Here is a 27,537-nt window from a genome sequence, read left to right as displayed (position 1 = left end):
ATTTTTTCAATAGAAAAACTTCAGTAAAGATAGTTTTTTTTTTTTGTGTTTTCCAGAATTTGATAGTATAACTTATTTTTAGATATTATTTTTCATTAAACTTTTTTAAAAAACAAACAAAATAAGCGAAGTTAGAAAATTATTTTTCAACTCATTTAAGACTATCAGAATTATATAATTTTATAGAAAATAACTCATTTCCTACTAAACATTTTTATCTGAAACACAGCATAAAACCGGTTTGTGTTGATTACTGACTAGCTATAACTTTTTTGACTAAAAAAGATGAGACGAAGAGTCCTAAAAACTCTTTGGTAATTACCCAAGAGTGCGCGTCCCGACGAGTTGATTTTTATTTGGCGTAGAGAGAGAGAGTAATCACAAAGCGTGACTCTACAACCCGCTGCCCCTACGGTGATACACTGTACAATTACAGTACCGAACCAATAGCATCATCATCTCCAGTTCCCTGTCTACCCAGACTACCCGTATCCCAAACTACCGAATTACCGAAAATACCCCTACACAAATAAAAGACCAAGACCTTTCTTTCTTTGTTGCTCCCTCTCATCGACCAGGTTCTTCTGGTGTGATCTCTCTCTTCTTCGCTTCGCACTCTTTCTCTTTCTCTTCCCCCCTTTTCCCTCACTTTCTCTCTCGGGAAGGAATTCCGCTTTCCTTCGAAAGCCACAGCAGAAACCTCAATTCCCTTCTTCAACCATGACTGTCATGACTCCTGCTCCTATTGATGTATGTCCTTCTATTTCTCTCTCTATTTTGTGTATATGTATATACATGTGTGTAAATTAATTTTAGTTTAAATTGCTCTTACTTCAATGCCCTCAATTTTACGGTTCAATCTCACTGATCGTCTTAATTTTTTTTTTTTTTTCAATTCGTTCACTTCGATATCTCAATTGAGCTTTTTTTGGTTTTGTTTGGGGTTGGGGTAATCTAGGGCTTTTTCGTTTCAGTTCAGTTCAATTATGCTTATATGTTGCATTGATGCTTGGATTTTGGTCATTTTAGGGGTTTTGGGTTCAATAATTAAGGGTTTAATTTTTTTGATGGATCTTAATACACTGATTTTTTTTTTTGGGTGTGCTCTGTTTACAGCAACAAGAGGATGAAGAGATGCTCGTGCCGCACTCCGATTTAGCTGAGAACAATCACCAACCAATGGATGGTGTGATTCTAGTCTTTCTTTTGATCTGTATATTTTTGGGTTTAATTTGTTGATCCGATTGAATTCGTTAAATGATAAGATAATGTTGGAAAGTTAGTGAGAAGTAGTTGTTTAGGATTCTAGAATGCATTTTTGGAGTACCCTTATTGCTTTTGTGAGCAAATGTGAGAGCATTTTTTTTTTTTGTTTTTTGTTTTTCCCAATAATCCATGCAAGGGAAGTGCTTTTTGGATTTTTCTTGGACAGTTTGGCCAATGAGCTAGAGCTCATTTGGCACTTTCTCCTTCTCTTATAATTGCTAGGTGGAGGCTGAAATTGTGGGTTTGAGACCCATTGGGCGCGCGTGTGTAACTTACCACATAAAATAGCTTACTCTGTCGAGATGAATGTCACTTATTTGCCTTTTTTTTGGGCAGCCAAATGGAGTTCTGGTTTTAGTTTACATTGTGGTCACAGTACATTATAGGTTTCGATTACTGCTGGTGTGCTAAGATATAAGCTATTTATCTATTTTATGTGTTTATGGTTCTTTTTTTCTAATCGCTAGTTGTAGCACAAACTGAAACTGCTAGTACTGTGGAGAACCAGCCAGTGGAGGATCCTCCGTCATCGAGGTTCACGTGGAGGATTGACAACTTTTCTAGGCTGAATTTGAAGAAGCACTATTCGGAAGTATTTGTTGTTGGTGGTTTTAAATGGTATTGTTGGTTTCTTTTCATTTTGAAATGTGTTGAACCTGCATCATGTGTGTATTTCCATCACTCATCTTATTGTTTGCTTTGCTTGGGCAGGCGTGTGCTTATTTTCCCAAAGGGAAACAATGTGGACCACTTGTCTATGTATTTGGATGTTGCCGATTCATCAAGTTTGCCTTATGGGTGGAGTAGATATGCACAGTTTAGCTTGGCCGTGGTTAATCAAATTCATCATAAGTACTCAGTCAGAAAAGGTACCCCCTTGTTTATATTATTCCTTGGGATTTTTTTCTTTTTTCTTTAAGAGGGAAGAGAGGGGGGGGGGCGGGGGTGGTGGTGGGGAGGAGGCATAGGTAGCAGTTTTTATCATTTTATGGTTTTTGCAATGAGTTGTAATGATTCCAAGAATTCTCCCATGTTTGAAGGGTTGAGTAAGATGCAAAAATTAGTTTGTTGGCAGTTGGGGCTAGCCTTGTTAGTCTAATGTACCCCTGGCAATGTTGATCATAATTTGGGGAGTAGGGTCTGGTTTTGGCATGATTACTGGTGTGGGGATTAGCCATTGAAAGTAACTTTCCCGATTTTATTTGAGATTGCTATTTCTAGGGATGTGTCTGTGTAGATGTGTTGGTGAATCAAACTGTGGAGGAAGGGTGGAGTTGGGATATACCATTTCATCATGGTTTTAATGATTGGGAGATGGAGTTATTGGGGGGGGGGGTCTTTTTCCACACTTTGGAGCCGCATAAACCTTCAAATGAGGATGGGATAGGATGAGGTGGGGGTTAAGGTCGAACGGGGATTTTGACATATAGTCCTTTATGGAGCTCTAAGGGATCTAGCTCTACTAGTTTTCCTTGGCAAAGTATTTGGGGTGTGAAGGCTCCATGGCGAGTGTCTTTTTTATGTTTGGACAACTACGTGGGGGAAGATTCTCACAGGCGATTATTTGAGGCGAAGGGGCTTTACAATTGTGGATTTGTGCTGCCTCTGCTGGTGTAGTGGGGAGAGTGTTGATCGCCTCTTGTTGCATTGTGGGGAGGTTTCTTGGTTATGGAGCTTTGCTTTTAGATCGTTTGGTGTGAGTTGGGTTTTATGCAAGAGGGTTAGTGACTTATTGGCATGATGGAGAAACTAGTTGGGAAAACATTCTTCCAATATTTGGAATTTGGTACTACATTGTGTGATGTGGATTATTTGGAGGGAGTGTAATAATCGTATATTTGAAGATTTGGTGCTTACCAGTGATCAACTTCTAGCTTTATTTGCAGGAACCCTGTTTGATTGGTCTCGTTGTGGGGATTTACTTCTAGGGATTCAATTCCACCGTTTTTAGATTCCCTTTCTTCTTGTACATAATTTTTTATTTTATTTTCTGTTGCTTGTACTTATTTTTTCAGGCTACTTCATATCTTTAATGAAGTAGTTTTCCCTAAATATATTATGTCGTACTCATCAAAAAAAAGAAAAAAAAAAGGGCAAGGAGCTCAGGGAGTGAGAGCTAATTTAAATGTGGAATAAGTAAGGCTACAATTTTCTTTAGTAATCCATAATTATTTTTGTTTACATTTACTTATTAAAAAAATTGTTTTTGTTTACATTAAATGAAAATAGCATGTTTGAACTTGCCTAACCTGCCAGCACATGCCCTTTTCTGTTTGTTTATTACAGCAATTGAGCATGTGTCTAGATACTTCTAAGCACGTCCTTAGTTGAATTATTAAACATATTTATGTTTCGACTCTTGCCTGTTCTCTGCAACTTGGTGATTTAGACCATGTGATTTGAAAACTCTAAACTGATTATGGGTTTAGACTGACGTTCAAATTTGGTCTGGTCAATAGTGATTTCTTGTCTCATAACTGGATGTTGTCTTTGTTGTTTGGGTGTACCCATAATTATTGTTGTGACTCCCATCATATTTGCATTATGCAGACACACAACATCAGTTCAATGCGCGAGAAAGTGATTGGGGCTTCACGTCCTTTATGCCTCTTGGTGAACTGTACGATCCTAGTAGAGGTTATCTTGTCAATGATTCTGTCATAATTGAAGCTGAGGTTCTAGTTCGTAGGGTTGTGGATTATTGGACTTACGACTCAAAAAAGGAGACTGGTTTTGTTGGACTTAAGAACCAAGGAGCAACATGTTACATGAACTCACTTCTTCAGACTCTATTCCATATTCCTTATTTTAGGAAGGTTAGCACTGATGCTTAATTTTTCCTGTAACACTAAAAAATGTCCCCTTTGTGGTTACTTTAGAAGTTAACGTCCTGGGTTTATATTGCAGGCTGTGTACCATATGCCAACAACTGAAAATGATTTGCCATCAGCTAGCATTCCTTTGGCTCTGCAGAGCCTATTTTACAAGCTCCAGTACAGTGACAACAGTGTTGCAACAAAAGAGCTGACCAAGTCTTTTGGATGGGACACATATGATTCTTTTATGCAGCATGATGTGCAAGAACTTAATAGGGTTCTTTCTGAAAAACTTGAAGACAAAATGAAGGTAAAAATTTGACGGGATTTCTCTTCATGATTTTTTTTCAGATGTGAGACTTATTAAAAATCTAGGTTTTTGTTGATTTGTCAATAGGGAACTGTTGTAGAGGGAACAATACAGAAGTTATTTGAAGGGCATCATATGAACTACATTGAATGCATTAATGTGGATTACAAATCAACAAGAAAGGAATCATTTTATGGTAATGTTTTCTTCAAATTTGAATGAGGATTTTGTTGCTTCTCCTGTGTTGTATGGCATGAACTTTTTTACATGTGCATGGCAGATCTTCAGCTTGATGTCAAAGGTTGTCGGGATGTTTATGCCTCATTTGATAAATATGTGGAAGTCGAACGTCTTGAGGGTGATAATAAATATCATGCTGAACACTATGGATTGCAGGTTAGTTGCTACTTGCCAGTATGCATCTTTATATTGTCAATATCTTATTTAGCCCTCAGTAGAATTCATGCCATGATAGTAAATCTAATTAAAATTGTTGAGTTTGTTGAATGTCTTCAATGGCAATAGTAGGACATTTATTTGTCTGTTTATAACCTTTTAAAATTGTTGAAAGTGTTCAGTGTTTACTCATGTTTAAAATTCTTCATTTATTTATTTTGTATGTTTGCTAGCTTGGAATTATTTTATTGTGATCCTAAAAGTGCTAGGGGAATATATATATATATATATATATATATATATATATTTTGGCGTCGGATGAGAAACCAGAAACACTTGCATTATTTGCAATCTAGTATTTTTCTTGGTTGAAATTAGTTTTACATCTGCGGTTTATCCACAGGTTTGTATTAACCATGAATATCTACTCATTTGCTAAAGCATGTAACATCGGCTTCCAAAATCTTAAAACCTTTCCTCTTCTGTTACATATATGGAGGGATTTCATATTTCCATGCATATATGGCAGGATTTGATATGTGCACACATACTGGCAACTACATTTTATGTAATTGCTTCTAGGAACAGAAGGCATGATCCCACCATATATGTGGCTTACTCTTTGTGCAGTTGACATACTGCCGTATATATAGTTCTATGTTCCATATTTGTGCTGCATGGCCACATGAGTTTAGTCTTTGAGGTCAATGATTGAGAGTCTATCGACTCTCTGTGATTGTGTGCATAGCAACAGATCTGAGACTGCAATAATAAGAGCTACTGTCTACTGGCAGATTTAATTGAATTGCAGGTGCGTCTGGCGTTGTTGTTATAAAACCCTAGAGGAATGATTCTCACTATGATAATCCTCGAAAGAGAAATATATGTATTGTAGAGTGGTGTTGCATGTGCAAGAACAGTGGGGAGTATACAGACCATTTGCTCCTTCACTGTGATTATATGTATAGTCTATGGTTGTTGGTGTTTTTTTGTTTGGACTACATTGGATTATGGCTAAGAGGTAGTGGATTTGCTGGCTTGTTGGAAAGGGGGCTCAGGCCTAGTTTTGCTGACTTATGGGGGCAATTTTATTATGCATCATTTGACTATTTGGAGAGACTATTTGGGATTGAGTGTTCTCCTTCAGAGTTAAAACTGTTTTTGTTACGCTCCGTGTATGATTGGATGGTTGCTTTGAGTGGTCACTCATTTTCTACTTTGGAGGAATTTCTAGATTTATGTAACTTTAGATGACATTTGTAGTATCCCTATTACACCTCTTGTGTGCATGGAGAGTATTACACTGCCTGTGTACATAGAGAGTATGCTCTTTTAAAATTTTCAATAAAAATCTTCAATACCCATCTGAAAAGAAATTTGTTAATCATGGTTTTGAATTTTGGCGGGCTCTTGGTTTGCTTATAGAAACTTATAATGGTATCTTGAAATATTGGCCACAAATACTAAGAGTTAGATATCAGGTTGGAGCAATTGGTTCAGGAATCATTCTTCATGTATTTGGAATTTAGTGCCCTTATGTTTGATTTGAATTATCTGGAGGGTGTAACAGACGTACGTTTGAGGATTTGGAGAGTTCAGAGGACCAGCTTTTGGCCTTCTTTGTCAGAAATTTGTTTGATTGGTATCGTACGTGGGGATTCACATCTAGTGACTCCATTCCCATGTCTATAGTCCCTTTCTTATTGTACTTAATTTTGTTTTCTTTTGGCTACTTTGTGCTTATTGCGGAAAGTATTCTTATTTTTTTTTATAATAAAATTATTCTTACTTTATATATATATATATGTATGTATGTATGTATGTATGTATAAAAAAAGGGGAAGTATGTGAGGTTATGTGTGTGTGTGTATATATATATGTATGTATGTATGTATAAAAAAAGGGGAAGTACGTGAGGTTATGGTGTTTGATAGGTAAGAGGAAGGGCATGACTTGGGGTTGTAAGGAAGAAGGAAAAGAGGGAAATTTATGGTGTTCAGGGGTTATTCACTGTATGAACAGCAGCACACAAAAAAAAAAAATTAGAAGAGAAGGAAAGAGAGAAGCCTTTATTATTCTAGTACATTGAGCATAAATAAATATAGGAACTCATTTTTGCGTTGTGGAGTTTTGTATTTCGTTCCTTCGTGTTTCATTGGGTGCTACTGGAAATGGTCATTGACCTCTTGTTTAATTGGCGAATTTGGTTCGGTAAGCATTCTTCGGATATTTGGAATTTGGTCCTGTTATGTTTGTTGTGGACTCTTATGGCGGGAATTTAATCGTCGTACGTTTGATAGAGCTGTTTGTTAGATTGTTAGGTTGTGGAATCCATAGGGCTACAATTTTTTGAGTTGTTTGCGTGTTGTTCAATTGGTCTTGAGCATGGGGTTTTACTAATAGTAATTCCATTCCTAAGTTTTCAGTATTGTTATCCTTCTGTACATAATCTTCTACACCATGGAACATTCATGCAGCAAGTAAATCATTCATGCGGCGAGTAAATCTCCCTGCCCCTAACCTCTCCGATGGAAAGCGGATAACATTAAAATCACCTCCCAAATACCATGGCAAATTCCACCAACTGTTCAAGCCTGCCAATTCCTCCCACATAAATTGACGCTTCCTGTTCGAATTTGGACCATAGATACCTGTGAAAGTCCACTCAAATTGGTTACTGACGTTTTTGAACCTACAAGAAATCGAAAAGTGCCCCACTGCTTCCACTAACTTTTCAACCACCCTTCTGTCCCACATGAGCAGAATTCCACCAGAAGCACCCTTTGAACCCAAGTATAACCAATCTATGTAAGGACAACTCCAAATACTTCTAACAAGACCTCTTGTAACCCATTCCAATTTTGTCTCTTGCAAACAAACGATATCAGCCTTCCAAGAACGTAAAAAATTACGAACCATTCAAACCTCTTAACATTCCAGGGTACAATCTTCAAATTCATTGGGAAATAATTAGAGCCATTTCCTTACCATTACAAATGAGCCTTGAAGGAGTTGAACCATAATTGACTGAGGTCAATAAACCTCTCAATCCCCTTATTCCTTTCCTCCCTGAGCTCTTCACGACTTTTTCAGTTTTTTCCTTAGAAGCCCTTTGCTGTAACTCAGCTTCAACAGCCAACAGGAAAATGGTTGCTGGCTCTTCCAAACCTTTGAGGGATGTCCCAAGAAAATCCTCAAAACCACTGAATTTTTCCAGCCACCATTCTGAGTAATTGTCCTTACCCAACACTTTCTTCCATTTTCGATTTGCTTGGTGTTTGTAATGTTCGTATTTGATTTGTTCCCCCCCTGTATACTCCCTGTGTACTTGGGTGTTTCTCTCTTTTTGCTTTCAATAAAGCTTTATTACTTATCAAAAAAAAAAAAAAATCTTGTTCCATAAAAGGCGCATTTACTTATCGCGCGCGCGCACTCACATATATATATATATATATATATATATATAGTCTATTTAGAGTAGTAAACTGAATAACTAATAAGGTAATAACTGATTAAATACTAACTTGAATTCAAAGAGCATAAAACATAATGTAGTTAGGATCTTTTAGAAATTTAAACTAAACTACCAAAATACCCTTAATTTGTAGGGGTTGCATAAATTACAGTGTTGCTCCTAAAGACAAAATTGACCATAACTTGTTAAACAAAATCTGTTTTAACTCTAGGACACATATAACTAGACTTTGGAACCACATGACTTTTAAATCAATTGGACTTCACACGTGGGCACCATAAATTAAGTCTTGTATAGGCAAATTTGTGAACCAGTAACAAATTAATTTTCCGTGGTTGAATCATAGGTGATTATATTAATCTATACGAAAAATCTGGGAGAAAGGACATTTATTGTTTTTGAAATATAGTGGTTGAGATTTTGGTTTTTTTACCAATGAAAAAAAGATATTGGTTTTATCAGTCCAAATCTCAAAACATGTTGGAAATATCGTATATATAAATATTAAAATATAATTTATCATGAAAAATCTCGGTCTTGCTAGGTTATTCTGAAATGACCTATGTTTTTGGTTTTTAAACCTGGATAGGAAGTTTGGAGTGAAATAGGAATTTTAGGGTGAAATGAAATTATCATGCTCGAGAGCGGGGTGGGGGTAACATCTTCCCTTGGTAGTACATCTGGCGGGCCAAGGTTTCTTATTAGCTAATGGGTTGGCAACTTTCGTGAGGATCCTTTATTGTTGTTGCTATTATAAAGAACACAAATTCATGAATGACTAAGCTTGTAACCATTAATAATATAAAAAAACATAATACTCATGGTACATTTATGTTTTTTATTTGATAAGTAATGAGCTTCATTGAAAAAAGAAATAATACAAAGAGAAGGCACACAGACAGAGTGCTAGTGGTGGGACAGTGGACCATCTTCTAATTCATTTCTTCATGGCTAGGGAGCTTTGATCATTGTTGTTTGGGATTGGGTGGGTTATGCCATGACAGATGAGAAGATATTGCCATCTTGAAAAGGCTTTTAGGAGCATTAGAGTAATGTGAGGTTGTGGATTCAACTGGCTCCTCCTCTCTTTATAAATTTTTGGGTGGAGTGAGATATCTTGGGTTCAAGACCCATTGGGTGTGTGTTCAACTTACCAATAATATTTTTTTTTTTTGACAACAACTTACCAATAATAAAAAAAGGGTAATCTGATTGTTTTATGTATGTCGTGTATTTGGAGGTTAAGCAATGATTGGACATTCAACAGTATCAGGGTTGTTTTTATGTTGGCATCATTGGCTTGGGAATCATACTTTAGATACTTGGAATTTGATTCCAGGTTGTTTGATGTGGATTGTGTGAATGGAATGAAATCGTCGTTCTTTTGAGGACATTGAGAAGACGTTTGTTGAGTTAAAATATCAATGTCAGCGTAGTCTTTTTGATTGGTCTTGGTGCTTGGGATTTATGTATTGTTCCTCTCTTTTACAGTTTGTGTCTTCTCTTAGAATAGCCCCTTGATTTCCTTTTCTTTGTTGTCTGTTTATGTTTTCCTGTGTTCATCATCATGAACACCTTGTCTTTTTCCTTTTTTTTTTCATCAATAATATTACTCTTATTACCTATATATAAAAAAAAAGAAATTGAAGCTTCTACTTATGGGGTTGCTTTATGAGTGAAATCAGTGAATGGTGGCGTCTGAACTTTTCTCTCTCCTTTTTTAGACTTATTAGATTTTCTATTTTTTTTTTATTTAGCTTTGTTCTGCCATTTCTTACTCTTGGTGGTTTTCTTCTATACTGCCTGTGTACTCAGATTTTGCTCCTCTTTGTGCTTCTGTAATATATCCAACTACTGAGTCAAAGAGAAAAAAAAAAAAGAACTGGTGGCTAGATGTGCAGTATAGTTGATTATTTTGTGGTTTCAATGTATTATTCCATCTGCAGAGTGTAAAAATTTTGGCTATGGATTTAACTTCTTTTTTCTAATTATTTGCTTCAGTTGTTTAGAATGTGTTAAAATGTAATCACATAAGAAATTTCTATTTTATGGGTTGATTTCTTAGATGCTGTTATTCATGATATTGCATGATTCTTTCAGGATGCTAAGAAGGGGGTGTTGTTCATTGACTTCCCCCCGGTACTTCAACTTCAGTTAAAACGATTTGAATATGATTTTATGCGGGACACGATGGTGAAGGTCAGTAGTCAAATAATGTTTTTTCTTTGTGTCCATTCGCATATTATACATTAAAAATCATATATTATACAATTTAGCTCTAAACTCTGCTGTTTTATGTTATAATTATTTAGTTTGACAGAAATGATTAGAATTCTTTTCCTTTTTTGTGTAGATAAATGATCGTTATGAGTTCCCATTGGAACTTGACCTTGATCGGGAGAATGGCAAATATTTATCACCCGATGCTGATAGAAGTGTTCGTAATCTTTACACGCTTCACAGGTAATAATGTTAATTTGTCTTGCCATTTGCGATATATCATTATCTATTTGGTCTACGTATATAGCCAAGCTTTGTGGTGATATTTATTACACATGGTATTTAGAGTCGCAATGTTATTTGTAGACAAGACATGTGGATCTTCGTATTGTGTTAGATTAAAACATACTTTCCATACTTCATGGGGGAAGTGTTGCATCTTTAGATGCTCTGCTCTCATTTAGGTGGTGGAATACTTTTCAGATGCGTAATAATTGCAGTGGACCAAGCCAAAGTACTATAACATTACTCTGATCCATGAACAATCATGTTATTGTCAGGCAGCAGTCTACACGGATTATACATACATACATTCATGCATGCACATATATATATATAACTTATCAAAGAATGGGGGATTTTTTTATATTTTATTTTTCTTATCTGGTTGGGTCTGCAGAACGTTGCTTGTGTGTGTGTGTGTGTGTATATATATAACTTATCAAAGAATGGGGGATTTATTTTATTTTATTTTTCTTATCTGGTTGGGTCTGCAGAACTTTGCTTGTGTTGCTTGTTCCCATAATTGGAAATGTTATTTTATTTTATTTTATTTATTTATTTTTTATAATTCATATTAATGTGAGGTTTTTATGTGCTCTACTATGTTTGTACCCTTGTATGCTTAGGTAGATTGGTTTGAGAGTGCTACTTATATTCTACATTTTGTTCCCTTTTTAAAGTCTGATACATATGGGAACTCTCATTGTTATTGTAGGACAGAGTGAAGGGAAAAATTGTAAGAATGGATATATTGTTTAATTCCACCATAAATTTTGATAAATTACCCATTGTTCTTAAGAGCCTTGTAGTTTAACTAGCACCTCCTGGTGTTTGTTTTCAATGGAGATGTCCAGAGTTCGAATCCCCCAAACCGATTGAAACTATTGAATTTGAAAAAAAAAAAAAGGAGCCGAACACGTGGAATTTTTAACTGTTTAAGTTGGAGGTAGAGTGGAGATAAGGTTCAAACTCATAATCACTTGCTTTGATATCATGATAAAGTACTGATTGTTTCCAAAGCTTAAACTGATAGGAAATGGTAATTTAATCACTTAACAAATATTATAACAAATCTTATTCATTGACCCCATTTCTAAACTTGTTTGTGCTTTTCTTACTTGTTCCATTAATTGTATTTGCCGTTCATGGTACCATTAGTATTTATGTATTTTGCTTTGTTTGCAGTGTTTTGGTACACAGTGGCGGGGTGCACGGAGGACATTATTATGCATTTATCAGGCCGACTCTTTCTGATCAGTGGTATGCATTTTTTTTAATAGATTTGTGGTGTCCATTCGTCACACATGCCACCACTTTTTTGTGCTGTAAGCCTCAATGAAAACATGATGCATGATTTGCTACATAAACACAAATTTCATTACCAAGTTGTCAGTTGGAAGCAGCAAAGTATGAAGTTGTAAATATATAAATACACAACAGACACATGATCATTCATAAATTGATAGATACATGCCCATATTTAGCCCATAATACATTCTGTAGACATTTACTAAAAAAATAAGTCACATCCTGGTCATGGTGTTGTATGTCTCAATAATTTAGTTTTTCAATCAATCCCTGAATCTTTTTCCATTCCATCCTGTCTGCGGGCTTCAGTTGGGAGTGCTGTTTTGTATTTGTGGCTGTTTCCTTAACATGATTGTGGAGTAGTACTTTTTTGTTGTTGGGGAAAAAAAAAGCCTTGAGAAGTGGTCTGCCTCCTTGGCTGCATGCTAGTCTCCAATGCATCTGTTTGCCTGAGTTCTTGCTACTATGTGGTCTGTAGAATCAATCTATTGAAGCTAAGAGATAAACTGTGGTATATTTTGAGGTAAAGCCACGTTGTCTAATGTGTTTGGCAATGTCTATTGTTTTATTCCATTCCTTGGTTTTTGGTTCTAATCAATGCCATACCAAGTGGACTTTTGGTAAGTTCTAGGGGTTTATGTCAGGGAGATCCTCTTTATCTGCTCCTCAATGTTAAAGTAATGGAAGCTCTTGGCAGATTGAAAGCTAGGGCAATGGAATTGAGGTATCTTTCGGGATTTTCTGTAAACAATTTGAATTGTGAGTTGTTGGGGATTTCCGACATACTTTTTGCAGATGGTACAATTATTTCTTTGGGGCAGAATCTGATCACCTGTGGTATTCGAGGTGTCTTTTGTTATGTTTTGAAGCCATTTCAGGTTAGCCAAATCTGAATTGGGACATTTGGGGAAGTGAGGGATGTGGAGGAGTTGAAACTTTTCTTGGCTCTAAGGTGTCATCCCTCCAAGTAACATATATGGGACTACCCCTACATGCATAATTCTAGTCAATAAATATTTGGAGTGGAGAGCAATGAGTCAGCTCAACTGGCACTTCCTTCTCCCATACTTGCTAGAGGGTGAGTTCATGAGTTGAAGATCCATTGCGTGTGTGTTTTACATACGAGTGTTGGAAAGGATTAAAAGAAATTGGCTAGTTGCAAGAATTTTTTTTTGTCAAAGGGAAGACAACTACTCTTACAAATAGCACTTTGTCTAGTGTTCCTGTGTACTATTTGTTACCTTTTTCATTGCCAGCTGGTTTGGCAAATAGATTGGAAAAGATCCAACTTTTTTATTTATTTATTTAAATTTTTTAATAATGGGAGAGGAGCAAAAGTTCTATTCTGTGAATTGGAATGTAATCGGTAATCTTATTTCCTCAAGGGTGTGGGGGTAAGAAAGAAGATGTTTTTCAATTAAGCACTTCTTGTGACTTGGCTGTGGAGATATTTGGAGGAAAGGGATAGTCTTTGGAGGAAGATAGTTGACTACAATAATGGAGAGTCTTTATGCTGGTGCTACTTTGCATCTAGCAGTTTTTTGAATATACATCTTTCTTACCTATCCAAAAAAAAAAAAAAAATGGAGTCTTGGGGCAGATGGTGATATGATAATTTCTAGAAATAGAGTCAGTTTGTGGAAGCATATATGAATAGGGTAAGTTTTTGAGATTTTTTCAGTTCATGGTAGGGGATGGGTCTAGAACTTTGGCATGATAATTGGTGCGGGGACAGGTTGCTTCAGGATGCTTATCCTGAATTTTACAGCATTGCAAGGGATAGGGATGCATTGGTGGCGGATTACTTCGAATGGATGAATGCTGGTATTCACTAGAATCTGATTTTATTATGTTCTTTACATGATTGTGAATTAGAGTCCTTGACTTCATTTTTGGAGGTTCTATATGCTGTTCACATTAATGTCACGGAAGAGGATACAATCATTTGGCTTCCTTCAACAAGAAGGGTTTTCCAAGTTAAATCATATTACAAAGTTTTCAAGAAGGCAGTCAATCCTTCACATGGTGAAGCATGTGGAAAGTTAATGTGCCGTCCATTTAGATTATATGTTTTTTTGCTTGGCTACTCTGGGCAAAGTCAGTGTTGTATATGTTTGATGGATGGGCAATCGGTTGAGCTTTGAAATATGATATTCCATTTGGTTGATATTAGATGGTGATGCCACAGATGATGGTTGATTTCTTAGAGTATTGGAAATCATGAAGGAATTACGACTCAGTAGGCCATTCCCCTATGTTTGATGTGGTGTATTTGGAGAGAAAGGAAAGAGTGAACATTTGAGGGAAAGGAGACACTAGATATTTTGAAGAATTCCTTCTTAAGGACTCTTCACAAATGGACCAAGGTCATGAATCTGGCTTCCCTAATAAATTTTTTGGATTTTTAGATATGCTGAAGTTTTGTGCTTAACTTTTTTATACTTATTTTGGGTTCTCCCTTGTATGCAGCTTGTGTACGTGTGTTATTCCATATAAATTTCTCATTTTGTAATTCTTTAGAAGACTACCATTTTAGATTTCTCTTATCACTAAATTTTGTTAGTACTTATAAAAATGGTATTTTCTCCTTCCTTTGTTGATTTTGATGACAATGTTTGATTGTAATTCTTGTGTATACCTTTAACTCAACAGTTCCACCCATTTTTTTTAGCAATATAATTCAACTTAAACCAATTCGTGAAACTTCTTTTCTAGATGGGAATCAAGAAAATTTGAATTTATTCTTTATAAAAAAAGCCACATGGTTCGTCTGTCCTGTAATAGGAAGTTTTATGATTCATTCTGGTTGTATGCCCTTTTTTCTCTTCCCTTCCTTTTCTTTTCCTCCCCTGTATATTTTGGTGGTTGCAATATACTTCTGAGTTTTTTTGAGAATGAGATTTTTTATTTATTTAATTTTTTGGTTTTTTTTCTCCTCTTCATGTATTATTATACATCAATAGGAAATAATCTGTTTACAATTTTATTTATTTATTTATCTGAGTCCTGTTATATCAGTTGAGATTACAAGTATTGAGAGTGCTCATTATTTTTAAATTTCTATTTAGTGCTTGGCGCCACTTTCATGATCACTTCTATTCTATAGTTTCTTTGCTGTGTTACATGAATCTCAGTGAATTTATGATATAAGCTTGATGGTGAAAGGGTCTACCATTAGTTTTGGGTCTCACTGTTCCAGTTTGAGGGTATGAGTACTGTGAGTTCATAATTTTATAGAGTTTTGATTGAACTTCATGCATCACATATAGTCTTGGAGGGGGAGTGCTTGATATTGCTGGGGCTTGGTTGTGGTCAATTGTTTATTTATTCTATGGTTTATCATTAAGATATACTCATTTTCAGGTACAAATTTGATGATGAAAGGGTAACAAAAGAAGATGTGAAGAGAGCATTGGAGGAGCAGTATGGTGGTGAAGAAGAGGTATTGTTTTTGTCAGCACAATGTGTAATATTTGATTTTATAATAGTTACTCTGTTTATGATTTACCTGCCAAATTTTGACAGTTACCACAGACAAATCCTGGATTCAATAACACTCCTTTTAAATTTACCAAATATTCAAATGCATACATGCTGGTGTATATACGTGACAGTGACAAGGACAAGATAATCTGTAATGTGGATGAGAAGGACATTGCAGAACATCTTCGGGTAAGTTTCTGTTGTTGCAGTTCATTACGTTTGACAGTGAATTAAGCCTAGTTGTGAATGGTCTTTGGGCCAAAAATGGCATCTCTTTCCCTTGCACAAGGGGTGGGGTGAGCTCTTGGGTTCAGTCATGTAAGGTTGCATGAGTTGTATTTGCCTATAAAAGGAAAATGAGCTGCGCCAACTCATGGTGGGATGCTTAAGCTTGTCTTGCAACGCTGACTGAATTAAGATGGGATCTTTACTCTCATGAAGGATCTCAGACAAGCTTCTGACAGATTCTATATAAAGAGGCTTCATGACTGTGGTCTGATGAGACCAATGATTTAGTGGTATTCTGCTTGAGCTTGTCATTTGAAATCAATGAAATCTGAAGTTAGATGGTGGTCTGCTTCTTTTTCCTGTGAAAAATTTGAATTGATCCTTTTAATGGGCTAAGTTTTAAGTGAAACTTGGTTACCGTTAGAGTCCTATAAATCTTTCAAGTCTTCTTGTCCCAAACTGCTTTGTTTCGAAATCAGGCCTCATCACTTTTATTGGCTTGTTCCAGGAGAGGTTGAAGAAAGAACAAGAAGAAAAAGAACATAAAAAGAAAGAAAAAGCAGAGGCACACCTTTATACTATTATAAAGGTTGGCGCTTTTAATTTCTGACTTGTGTTTAAGAAGAGTGCAAGCATTATTTTTTCCACATGGATAGTGGAGCATTATCAGCTTATAACTTACTTATAAGGTTTGTGTAGGTTGCACGAGATGAAGATCTGGTAGAGCAGATTGGTAGGGATATATATTTTGATCTTGTGGATCATGACAAAGTCCGGAGCTTTCGTATTCAAAAGCAGATGCCGTTTAACCTTTTCAAGGTACAATGTGGAATCTGCTTGGTTTTTTCAATGAGCTTTTTCCCTGCTTTTTGTGGCGGGTATTATGTTTTTCCCGTTTATATGAATTTCTTTAGTGGCTTCTCAGTTTGTTCTGAGTAGTATTGATTTTCTTTTTCCCTAACAAGTGAATCTGGTCGGTAATGATTTTTTTTCCTCCATTTTTGTTGGTAGCATTTTGAATTTCATGTGCTTAATTTAATATATACTGTAAACTGAGGTTGTCTTTTGGAGTTATTGATGGAATGAGGGACCTTGTTTTTATTCATTTTCTTTGGGGAGAAAGGAGGGAGAGGGGGATGGGGATGGGGATTGATTACAAACGTGACACATTTCTGCGAGTCTCATTTGGTCACACTTATTCTTTTCTTTCATTCTGTCCAACTTGGGAGGAAGTAGATGGTGTGCCCCAAGGGAAACAGGATCCCTTCATCTCTGTTCCTCATCATTTTTCAAATCAAAGCAATGAAAGAATATCTTCTTTTCCTCCTTCCCTCTGTCCCACTTCAATTCAACCAACAGCTAAACTGCCATTACCTAAGAAATAGGTAGATGAAATCCAGGATAATTTTCTTGTGAGGATAGATATATTTAATCAATCTGTTCATATATTGGGCAGATTGAATATTTTCAAGTTCTTTACTCTTGAAAGCTGAAGAACATAAACTTGCACAGGTGTGCATGTTTTGTGTGCGTGTTCAAAAAGCCAGGTAGTTTGGTGCTCTTTTGTGGATTGTAAATTACCAGGACTTGTCTCCAAGTCTCCTGTACTTGAACTCTGTTTTCATGGTTTATTCCCTTATTTTGCTTACATACTCTCCGCTTGCTGTTTCCCATCAACCCTTATATTCTCTCCTAAGCATAATTAAGCACACCTGAAGCGCACACTGTGCTTTCTGCATACCAGTAAGCATTAAAAAGTGCACGTTTTGATATTTTAGTAAAAATATGTAATTCAATTACAAATAATGGTTGGACCTAAACCCAGTTATAATTTACTGTTGATTTTTTATCCCAACTCTATTCTTGTGATCTAGTGCACTACACGAGTATGTTTTTCTTGATATATTTAAATTTGCAGGATAAGTTTTCGAAAAAAAAAACCTATTTGATAAGTGAGTTTCTACTACCAAAACTTAAAAAAGAAAGAAAAAAAAAGATTTCGAAGAATGAGATACTAAAGTTCAAGGGACCACATCATCGATTTCTGGGCAATTTTGTTGTTTTTTTTGGCTTTCTTGGACACCTATTTTTTTTGGGACAAAACAGGGCAAAAATGACATGATACTCAAAACAAAATGTATACGAGAACAAAAGGAAAATGTCATTTGTACCAAAATGACCCACCATTTAAACTGTTCTGATTTTGTCTACTATCTATTTTATCTAAAAACAAACCAATGATTTATATTTGCTATTAAGTACTGTACTGTAATTATTATTTGACAATATATTCTTATGGTATTATGGTCACTGTGGAGCTTGTTTATACCCCTTTAGACTTGCTTATTTTCTTATTTCTAATAAAATCATTCTCCTATTTTTAATAAAATCTGTATCACTCAGAAGTTTATATTTCTTTTTTTGTGTCCTGTTTTGGTTATAGAGTGGGGTCCGGGATGAAAAGTTTGGATATGGTTGTAATTTTTAGCATTTTTGCTTAAAGTGGCCACCCTCAAGAATGGAATCTGCATTATATTTTACCCTTCATTTGATGGGCCGGTCATTCAAAAAATAATTATATTTTACCCTTAATTTTCAAGTGGTATTATGTATGAGTATGTTAGTGATTCAAAGTGGCAAGCATTGAGAGAGTTATCTTTATAATGTTGATGAGCTTTAAGGTTATCTGAGAGAGTCATCCCTACTAATGTGGAGAGTGGTTGTAAAATAACACACTTGAATAGAGAGGATAAATTGGTGTGATTGCCAAATGAAAATCTTGTGACTGTTATTGTAATGTGACGTTTAGTACAGGGGAATGTTTTAGAATTCTCAGGAATGTTTAAAGATTCCTATGTTTGGTTGCAAATTACACCAAGGAATCAGATGCCAGGGGAATCTGGATTCCTCCCTTAAACTCCTCTCAGTAGGAATGTGGATTCCCTTTAAAACAGATAAGAATCCAGATTCCCTAGCTTAAAGGAAATTATGTTTTTTATAAATTGACAATTTTAACATTTTTTCCTTATCATTTAAGCAAATATAAAACAAATTATCAATATATTTTCTTTTGTCTATGGGTGTTAGGTATGACTGTTATTCAAGTGCTCACAGATGCAGGGGTGAATACATTATATATGTAATAGATCGCATTTGTTTCATTGTTGATGAACTACTTTTACTTTTATTGCTACTTATATGGTCTTATAGACCTAAACATTATCAGATTGTTTTGTTATGGATTAAGCTATTTTAAAAATTATTTTTAAGAATAAAGCATTTGAGAATTTAAATAGTTATTTTTGTATTGTACTTGTCATTTTAAAATGTTAGACTACAGTTTTAATGAATGTGTTACTAATTAATAGTTTATATTTTGTTTTTCGTTATTTATTTAGAGGAAGATATTTTTTTAAAGGACTAATCAATAGTTTATATTTTTTCGCTATTTATTTAGAGGAAGATATTTTATTAAAGGACTTGGTAGTTCACATTCAAATTTAAGGATAGAATGGGAAAAATAAATAATTCATTTAAGATTTTTGAGAATACACCAAACATTATCATCTCACATTCTTAAGAATCTTAAGAGATTCTCAATGAAACCAAACATAGGAATAACTATATTCCTAGGAATGTGATTCCTAGAAATCACATTCCTAAGAATCTAAATACCAGGAGTAATGTGGATTCTTCCATACCAAACACCACATAAGTGCCTGCTGATTGTTTTTTTTTTTTGGTAGCTTTCTAATGATGATGTATTTGTTCTATATATCATGACTATGTGTTTTCATTTCCAGTTTTTTTGCAATTTTTTTGCAGTTTTTTGTTGACTTACAAATTTGGTGCATGCAGGAGGAGGTTGCTAAAGATTTTGGAATACCAGTTCAATTTCAGCGTTTTTGGTTGTGGGCAAAGCGTCAAAACCATACATATCGCCCGAACCGGCCATTAACGCCTATGGAGGAAACTCAATCTGTAAATATCTTTTGCTTTCTGATGTTTCTCTATGTGCTCAGATTTGTTTGGCATTTTTGTGCAACAGGCTGTGATATGACATTTCTCGTTATTTAATTGACCATATTTTGTTATCTTAGATCTAGCATTTGATTTATTTGTATTCTTATGATCCTTTGTGTTCATTATCATTAGCACAAGGTTTTGTTGTAATATTGCATTCTTACTGATTAAAAAAAGAAAAGAAAAGAAGATCATATCTTGTTTTACACACTTGTCTTGTCTTCACACATTTTTTTTTCTCTGATGCTTTTACATTTTCTTGACAATGAAAAAGAACCTGTATCTTTTAGTTTTGGCTATATCTTTGTCTTCATGTTGTTCTCTGCGCAAAACTTATGGATTTAAGTTGTTTGTTTAAGTTGGCTGATGTGAAGATATCAATTGCTAAATCTTGTATTTCTTCCCTGTATCATAGGTTGGACACTTGCGGGAGGTGTCAAATAAGGTTCACAATGCAGAACTTAAGTTGTTCTTGGAAGTAGAGCATGGCCCGGTAATGTTGTCTTCCAGTGTAGGCTTCATAGTTGTTCCAATGTAACATTCTTTACAAGAGTGGTCACTCATTGTCTGCATCATTTTGTTTAGGATTTACGCCCTATTTCTCCACCTGATAAGACAAAGGATGATATTTTGCTTTTCTTCAAGCTATATGATCCTGAGAAAGAAGAACTCCGGTAAATAATAGTTTCTTTAATTCTGCTTTTTTTACAGTGTGTTTGCCTCAACTTGGCTTAGGTTTTTTCCCCCATGATTTCAGTTATGTTGGGAGGCTTTTTGTGAAGAGTACTGGTAAGCCATTAGAAATCTTAACAAAATTAAATGAAATGGCTGGCTATACTCCCGATGAAGAGATTGAACTTTATGAGGTATGTTTTCCATATTTTTTAAAAAATTAGTAATTGGGTGATTTCATTGGTTTGTTCTGAATCTGCACTCTATTCTAGTATGTGAGAAGAATAAAACCAGAGGTTTAGTACCTACCTAAAAAAACTGGAGGTTACCATGTTAGGGGTTTGAGCATGCTGATCAGGTCAGACTTAGTAACCTAGAAATTGGATTATTGCGATTAAGAGCAGTTGGGCATCCAATTCACAGATATGAAATCTTGAAGTTTAAATTGTTAATGCTCTCATAGAAAAGAAAAAGAATCTATTGTCTTCTATTCTTTCTTTGTTCTTTTTTGGTTGATATGTAAGACAATTTTATCCACAAAAAACTACTTCATACAAGAATAATGAAGCAGCAAAAAAACAGATGTACAGAAAAAGAAAAAACAACACAAAGGGAATTATGTACAACAAGAAAGAGAATCTGAAAATTGGAATGGAATTTCTAGAAGTGAATTCCCAAGCATGAGACCAAGCAAACAAAGTCCCTACAAACAATGCTAATAGCTGGTCCACTGTTAGCTCCAAATTCTCAAAAGTCCGACTATTATGCTCCCTCCACACAATCCACATAATACAATGCGGTACCAAATTCCAAATCTGCGACGAATGCTTCCCCAACCAATTCCTCCACCCATACATCAAGTCAATCACCCTCTCAGGCAGCACCCAAGATACCCCAAAAGATCTAAAGGCCAAACTCCGTAGCTGGGATGCCCCCTTACATTAAATCAAAAGATGATTGACTTCCTCCCCACTACACCGACACATGCAACACCAATCCACTAAAGTAAAACCTTTCCCCCTCAAGTTATCACCAGTAAGAATCTTCCCCCATGCAGCTGTCCAAACAAAAAATGAAGCCCGACGTGGAGTCTTCACACCCCAAATGCTTTTCCAAGGAAAAGAGGTGAAGAAAATCCTCCCAAATTGCTATAGAAAGAACGGATATTAAAGTCTCCATTCATCTTCAACTTACATTGAACACGATCCACATTCTCATTAAGAGGAATGTGAGATTCAATCAGATGAATGAAAGCCGCCACCATCTCCCAATCACTAAAACTTTGTTGGAACCTCACATCCCAACGCTGCCCTCTCCCTACACTCTGCTCACCAACAAATCCTCCACAGATGCCTTCCTATTTCTTGCAATCTCATATAACATTGGGAACACCACTTTTAGAGGTTCTTCTCCACACCAATGATCATGCCAGAAGGCCCAAAACTGAACTTTATTCCCCCAACCCACCTCAAACCGAATATTCTCACTAAAATTTTCCCACCCCTTCCTAATACTCCTCCATAGACCACAACCATGCGAACCCCTTCCCAACTTCAAACTCCAACCACCCCACTCCTTCCCAATTCCCATGCTACTACCTTTCTCCATAACCTTGTCTCCTCCACCCCAAACCTTCACAACCATTACCCAATAAAGCTTTGTTTAATGAAGTGAGTTTCCTGATCCCTAACCCACCACAAGCAATTGGAGAACACACCTTATCCCAACCCACAAGATGAAACTGCTTATTCTCCATACCATCCCACAGGAAATCTTTCTGCAACTTTTCGTTTTTATTCGCCATACTAGTGGGGATTGTAGACAAGGATAAGTAATAAGTGGGCAAGCTTGAAAGTGTACTTCGAAGAAGAGTTAATTGACCCCCCTTAGAAAGATACAACTTCTTCCAGCCGGCCAAACGACGTTAAAACTTCTCCAAAATGGGATTCCAAATAGATGTCGACTTGGAAGAAACACCAAAGGCTTACCAAGATAAGACATAGGCAGTCCCCCTTACCTTGCAGCCCAAAATGGCAGCCAAATATCTACATTATCAACCTCCTCTACATTATCTACATTAGGTAAATGACTAATTGTTAATGTGTGCTTGTGCCTATTATGCACATGCTTACATTTAGTCAATATGCATCATAGACAAAGCTGTACTGTCAGGTATTCAGGTCTGCTTTCATTTGATTGACAATCAAACTGCCTTGTCATCAGTTCTGTGTTGGTTGTGTCAAGATCTGATTTTAGTTGGGACCTTGATTTATCTTGTGTTTTATATTCTGTGGGTGTTATCTTACTCATTCTTTGATTTTCAGGAAATTAAGTTTGATCCTCATGTCATGTGTGAAGCCGTTGACAAGAAGTGCACGTTTCGAGCCAGCCAGGTATATGCCATAAATTATATATATATGGTCAATTTAATAGTGTTTTTTGTTTGTATTTTGACTGATTTGTGGTGTTTGTTTGCAGCTTGAAGATGGAGACATCATTTGCTTTCAAAAATCTTCTCCAGTTGAAGGTGGTGAGCAGTTACGCTATCCAGATGTTCCCTCATTTATGGATTATGTTCACAATCGCCAAGTATGCTCCCCTCCAACTTTTTATAAATGTTTTGTTTGATAATTGTTAAAATGGGTAGTAGTTTAATGCAGGAGCAGTCTGGTCTCTATATTATTTCCTTTTTGTTTGTGTCATCAAAGTCTTGATAATTATAGAAACAAAAAGAATCTGGATAGCTTTATAAAAAAAAAATTATAGTACTGAGAAAAAAAGGGGGGGGGGGGGTGGTTATAATTGTTTCATTTGTTAGGAAATTCGTGATGAATTGCATGCCTTGGACATTTGCCCAAGGTTTGAAGCCAGTCCTTTCACTCTTTGTGGAGTGACTGACATTGACTTGGTGCATGTTCTTTGAGCCTCACCTCTTTGTGGAAGCCTCAGATGCTCAAGTCCTTTTCTATAAACACTGTAGCATCCACTGCTGTCTAATCTCGTAGTCTTACATGTTTGACTGCATGACTCAGCATTTTAAACTATCTTATATTGATAATTTGTGTCTGGAGGTTTATGATTGAGGCACTGCTGATATTCAATGCTTCCTATCAAGAATGATAATTTACAAAAACATTATTTTTTCAATTTACTTATTATAGTTAATATAATTTTTAATTATACCTCTCCTTGCTTCACTCTTATCAACATGGTAAAGCAGCACCTGACATTGCTAATCATGCATGGTTTGATTTATTTTAGGTTGTTCATTTTCGAGCTCTGGATAAACCCAAGGAGGATGATTTCTGTCTAGAGCTGTAAGTGAGTTAAATGGTTTAAGTAGAACTCTTTTTATTTATATTATGTTACTGTGAGTGTTTTTTTGCACTAACTAGTGTATTTATGAGCTAATTGATTGCAATGTTATCTTCTACATTTGTTCAACATAAATTTGAAGGTCAAAACTTCATACTTATGACGATGTTGTAGAAAGAGTAGCGCAGCAACTTGGTTTGGATGATCCATCCAAAATCAGGCTAACCCCTCATAACTGTTACTCTCAACAACCCAAACCTCACCCTATCAAGTACCGGGGGGTAGAGCATTTGTCTGATATGCTAGTCCACTACAATCAGGTAATAGTCGCATGGCCCTAAGTAGTGCATACTGCTACAATGTAAAAGAGCTAACCCTCTTTTTGCATCTTGTGACAGACTTCGGATACATTGTACTATGAAGTATTGGACATCCCTCTACCAGAATTACAAGGTTTGAAAACTCTGAAAGTAGCTTTTCATCATGCTACCAAAGAAGAAGTGAGTATACTGTTCAAATTCTTACAAACTGAAAATTTATAGTTTATTCATGCTAAAACATTTGGTCCACTTCTGTCTAGGTTGTGGTTCATACTATAAGACTGCCAAAACAGAGCACAGTTGGAGATGTAATTAATGATCTTAAAACAAAGGTAAATTTGGACCTGTTCATCATTTTTACTAACGCCTGCAATTTTTTTTTCTTCTTTTTTTTATTTTTTTTTGTTGATGATAATTTGATAGTTGGGGGAGGGGGATTTGAACCCTGGGCTTCTCAATTGGAAACACTAGGAAGTGCCACTTGAGCTACAAGGCTCTTGGTGAACACTTGCATTAGTTATTGTTGGCTCCTTGGTGGCTTTCTGCATGAAGTTTACATTGTTCTCCTTTTTTTGGTACTTAGTTTGATGCATTCTGAAACAGGTGGAGTTGTCTCATCCTAATGCAGAACTTCGGCTGCTTGAAGTTTTCTATCACAAGATCTACAAGGTGAGAGCCTTGTGTTTGCTTGCTGTTCCGCTCTTACTATTATTCTTATGAACTATGAATTTTCATATAAAGAGAGAATTTTATGAATATATAGCATGAATATTTACTTGGGATGTTTTTGGAACTGCGTTTTCACCCAAAGTATAATGGTTTTGTCAGATCTAATAAGCTTTGTCCATTAAGTGAGCTGGTTGGGAAAAAGTATTTATTTAATTTGAGGCTTCCATTGATAACTATTTCCTGTAGCCGTTGTCACTTTGATGAGCTATCAGATAACTTGTACATGTAACCACATTTGTTGGTTCTCATCGATTTATAAGCCCTTTGATCCTGCCATTGCATATATGCAGGTTTTTCCTCCTAGCGAAAAGATTGAGAACATAAATGATCAATACTGGACATTACGGGCAGAAGAGGTTGCTCTCTCTCTCTCTCTCTCTCTCTCTCTCTCTCTCCATTAAATATACTTGCATCAGATGGTTGAAATGACACAACAAGAGAGTAATGATTGGGATGTAATATTATCTCTACTTTCTGACTTGTTGATTGTTTGTTTATATGTGTGTTCATAATGATGGATTCCCCTTGTTTTCAAATGTTTTAGATCCCAGAAGAAGAGAAAAATCTTGGTCCTCATGATCGCCTAATACATGTGTACCATTTCACAAAAGATACAGCTCAGAACCAGATGGTAAAGGGTTCTGCAAATAATTTATTTGGAGTCATAATTCCATGTTCTAATATTTTTTTTAATGTATTTTATGACCAAAACTATTTGATGAGGATGTTGCATTTTTTTCTGTTCTATACAGCAAATTCAGAACTTTGGGGAACCGTTTTTCTTGGTCATACATGAGGGTGAGACTCTGGCTGAAATTAAAGAGCGAATACAGAAGAAATTACAGATTCCAGATGAGGAATTTGCCAAGGTATATCTTCCTACATTTATGCCATGTTTTACTCATATTTGTGCATTTGCTCTCAGTAACTTGGCTAGGTAGATATGTTAATAATCAGTCATGTATCAAAATTGTACTTATTTTTTCTACTAAATATGTTGCATCAAATCAAATTTTTGTAATCATTTAATCACTCCTAACATCCCTCTGTTTTTCATTTGGCCAGTGGAAGTTTGCATTTCTTTCTCTAGGTCGTCCAGAGTACCTTCAGGACTCTGACATTGTGTCCAATCGTTTTCAGGTTTGTTTATAGAAATATCTTACTGTTTTCTATCAGATAGTTTTCACATTTGTTTAATTGTTTTCTTGTTGACATGCCCATAGAGAAGAGATGTTTATGGTGCTTGGGAGCAGTATCTTGGATTGGAGCACTCTGACAATGCTCCTAAAAGAGCTTATACGGCTAGTCAGGTAAACTGTGCTCTTCCCAAGAAAATATAGTAAATATAAGTTTTAGATTTTAATGACGTGTCTAGACTGAGAAATTGGGAGACATGCTGAATGCGTGTCTCCAAGATATGTTTCAATTTTTGTGCGCTATTTACATGATGTATTGTTTTCTGAATCTGCTAGTTGAGTATTTAAGTAAACACTGTATATGCTGGAATCTGTTGATTCTAATTTGTCATTGTCATTATGTTTTTGCAGAACCGTCACACATTTGAGAAGCCTGTAAAAATTTACAACTAGGAAATAGTAGGAGAAGTTCCTTCTTGCATTTGGATGACAACCCTCTACACATTCAGGCTGTAAAAATGGAAAAGCAGTGAAGGCAGCTTTGTTTTAGGCATCAAGTGAAGTTAGCATCGAGGGTGGTGTCTGTGGGGTTTTGTTGTTGATTTTAATGTAATTCTTTTTCCTAGTTTGATGGGGAGGACTTTTTCCCAGAGTCATTATGTATCTTCTACTGTCAACCACAGCCCCTTTGAGCTTCTAGTACTTCCGATTTTTGATGGAGGTTCTTCTTTGGGTGACAGGTCAGTGGCCTTCATCATGAATTCTATGTAACTGAACGGTACATATACAAGATTTTTGAACTAGTGAATGTATACAGGGTATAGTTGGGTGACACTCATTTGTTCTTTCTTGCTTCATGATTTTGTTCGTTCGGTTTAGATGTGGGTAGCAAATTTGGGGGTCTATGATGGTTAACCAGTTGCAGTTTCTGAGTTTAGGTCTGAGCCGATGCTCTTTGAATTGTTATCAGAAGGGACCCATAATATTTAAAGAAGCAAATATGAAATTTTTTTCTTCTTCTCTCTTGGAAGTAAAGAGTTATACGAGTGCTTTTCCTGCACTTTTTTTAATAGATAAAATAAAATATTATTTTTTACACTCTGGCTTCCCATTTGTTTTGCATTTTAAATCAGCCAGGTTATGGCGTTGTGCGATTATTATATGGTATAATCAACGTTTTGAGATGGTTCCAGTGCTTCATGCGTTTTGCAACCCAGCCGAGATGGGGGATTGAATGTTGAATAGGGATTCTTCCTGGTAAACAAAAGCATATTTGCACCGAGATAGAAAAGCAATTTATTTTTTAGTTGAGATGTTTACCTAGGGACATGTCCACTCCTAATGTCACTAATGCTGGGGCGCAATCGAGTCAATTTGGACTGATTTGGGCTCGTAGGTTGTAATTCAAATTTTAGCTTATTAATATTTAAAGAAAAATATTATATTTACAATACTTTTACAGCAAATTAGATAAATTGTTATTAGTGGACAAAAAAATTTATTGGTAGATTTAAATTAGAACTAATAACAATTTAGTACTTATGATTTGTTATGAAAA

General features: G+C 35.7%; 1 protein-coding gene across 1 annotated transcript; it reads left to right on the top strand.

The window, feature by feature from the left end:
* The first annotated feature begins 565 nt into the window (after window positions 1–565).
* On the top strand, window positions 566–26,813 carry LOC142605612 (ubiquitin C-terminal hydrolase 12-like). Its single transcript, XM_075777039.1, has 32 exons — window positions 566–750; window positions 1,117–1,186; window positions 1,734–1,884; window positions 1,978–2,135; window positions 3,817–4,082; window positions 4,174–4,392; window positions 4,480–4,588; window positions 4,673–4,788; window positions 10,364–10,462; window positions 10,617–10,726; window positions 11,951–12,025; window positions 15,437–15,515; window positions 15,599–15,745; window positions 16,293–16,373; window positions 16,484–16,603; window positions 19,643–19,765; window positions 20,223–20,300; window positions 20,393–20,481; window positions 20,565–20,673; window positions 22,804–22,872; window positions 22,958–23,068; window positions 23,741–23,796; window positions 23,937–24,114; window positions 24,193–24,294; window positions 24,375–24,446; window positions 24,718–24,783; window positions 25,134–25,199; window positions 25,388–25,474; window positions 25,596–25,712; window positions 25,909–25,983; window positions 26,067–26,153; window positions 26,391–26,813. Exons 1-32 carry the CDS (start codon window positions 721–723, stop codon window positions 26,430–26,432), a joined length of 3,357 nt encoding a protein of 1,118 aa, XP_075633154.1. The 5' UTR covers window positions 566–720; the 3' UTR covers window positions 26,433–26,813.
* The last annotated feature ends 724 nt before the right edge of the window (window positions 26,814–27,537 follow it).

Source organism: Castanea sativa, chromosome 8 (assembly GCF_040712315.1).
Source record: "Castanea sativa cultivar Marrone di Chiusa Pesio chromosome 8, ASM4071231v1".
NCBI classification, from domain to species: domain Eukaryota; kingdom Viridiplantae; phylum Streptophyta; class Magnoliopsida; order Fagales; family Fagaceae; genus Castanea; species Castanea sativa.
Note: the sequence above shows the minus strand (reverse complement) of the source record. Positions and strands in the feature narration are given on the sequence as shown.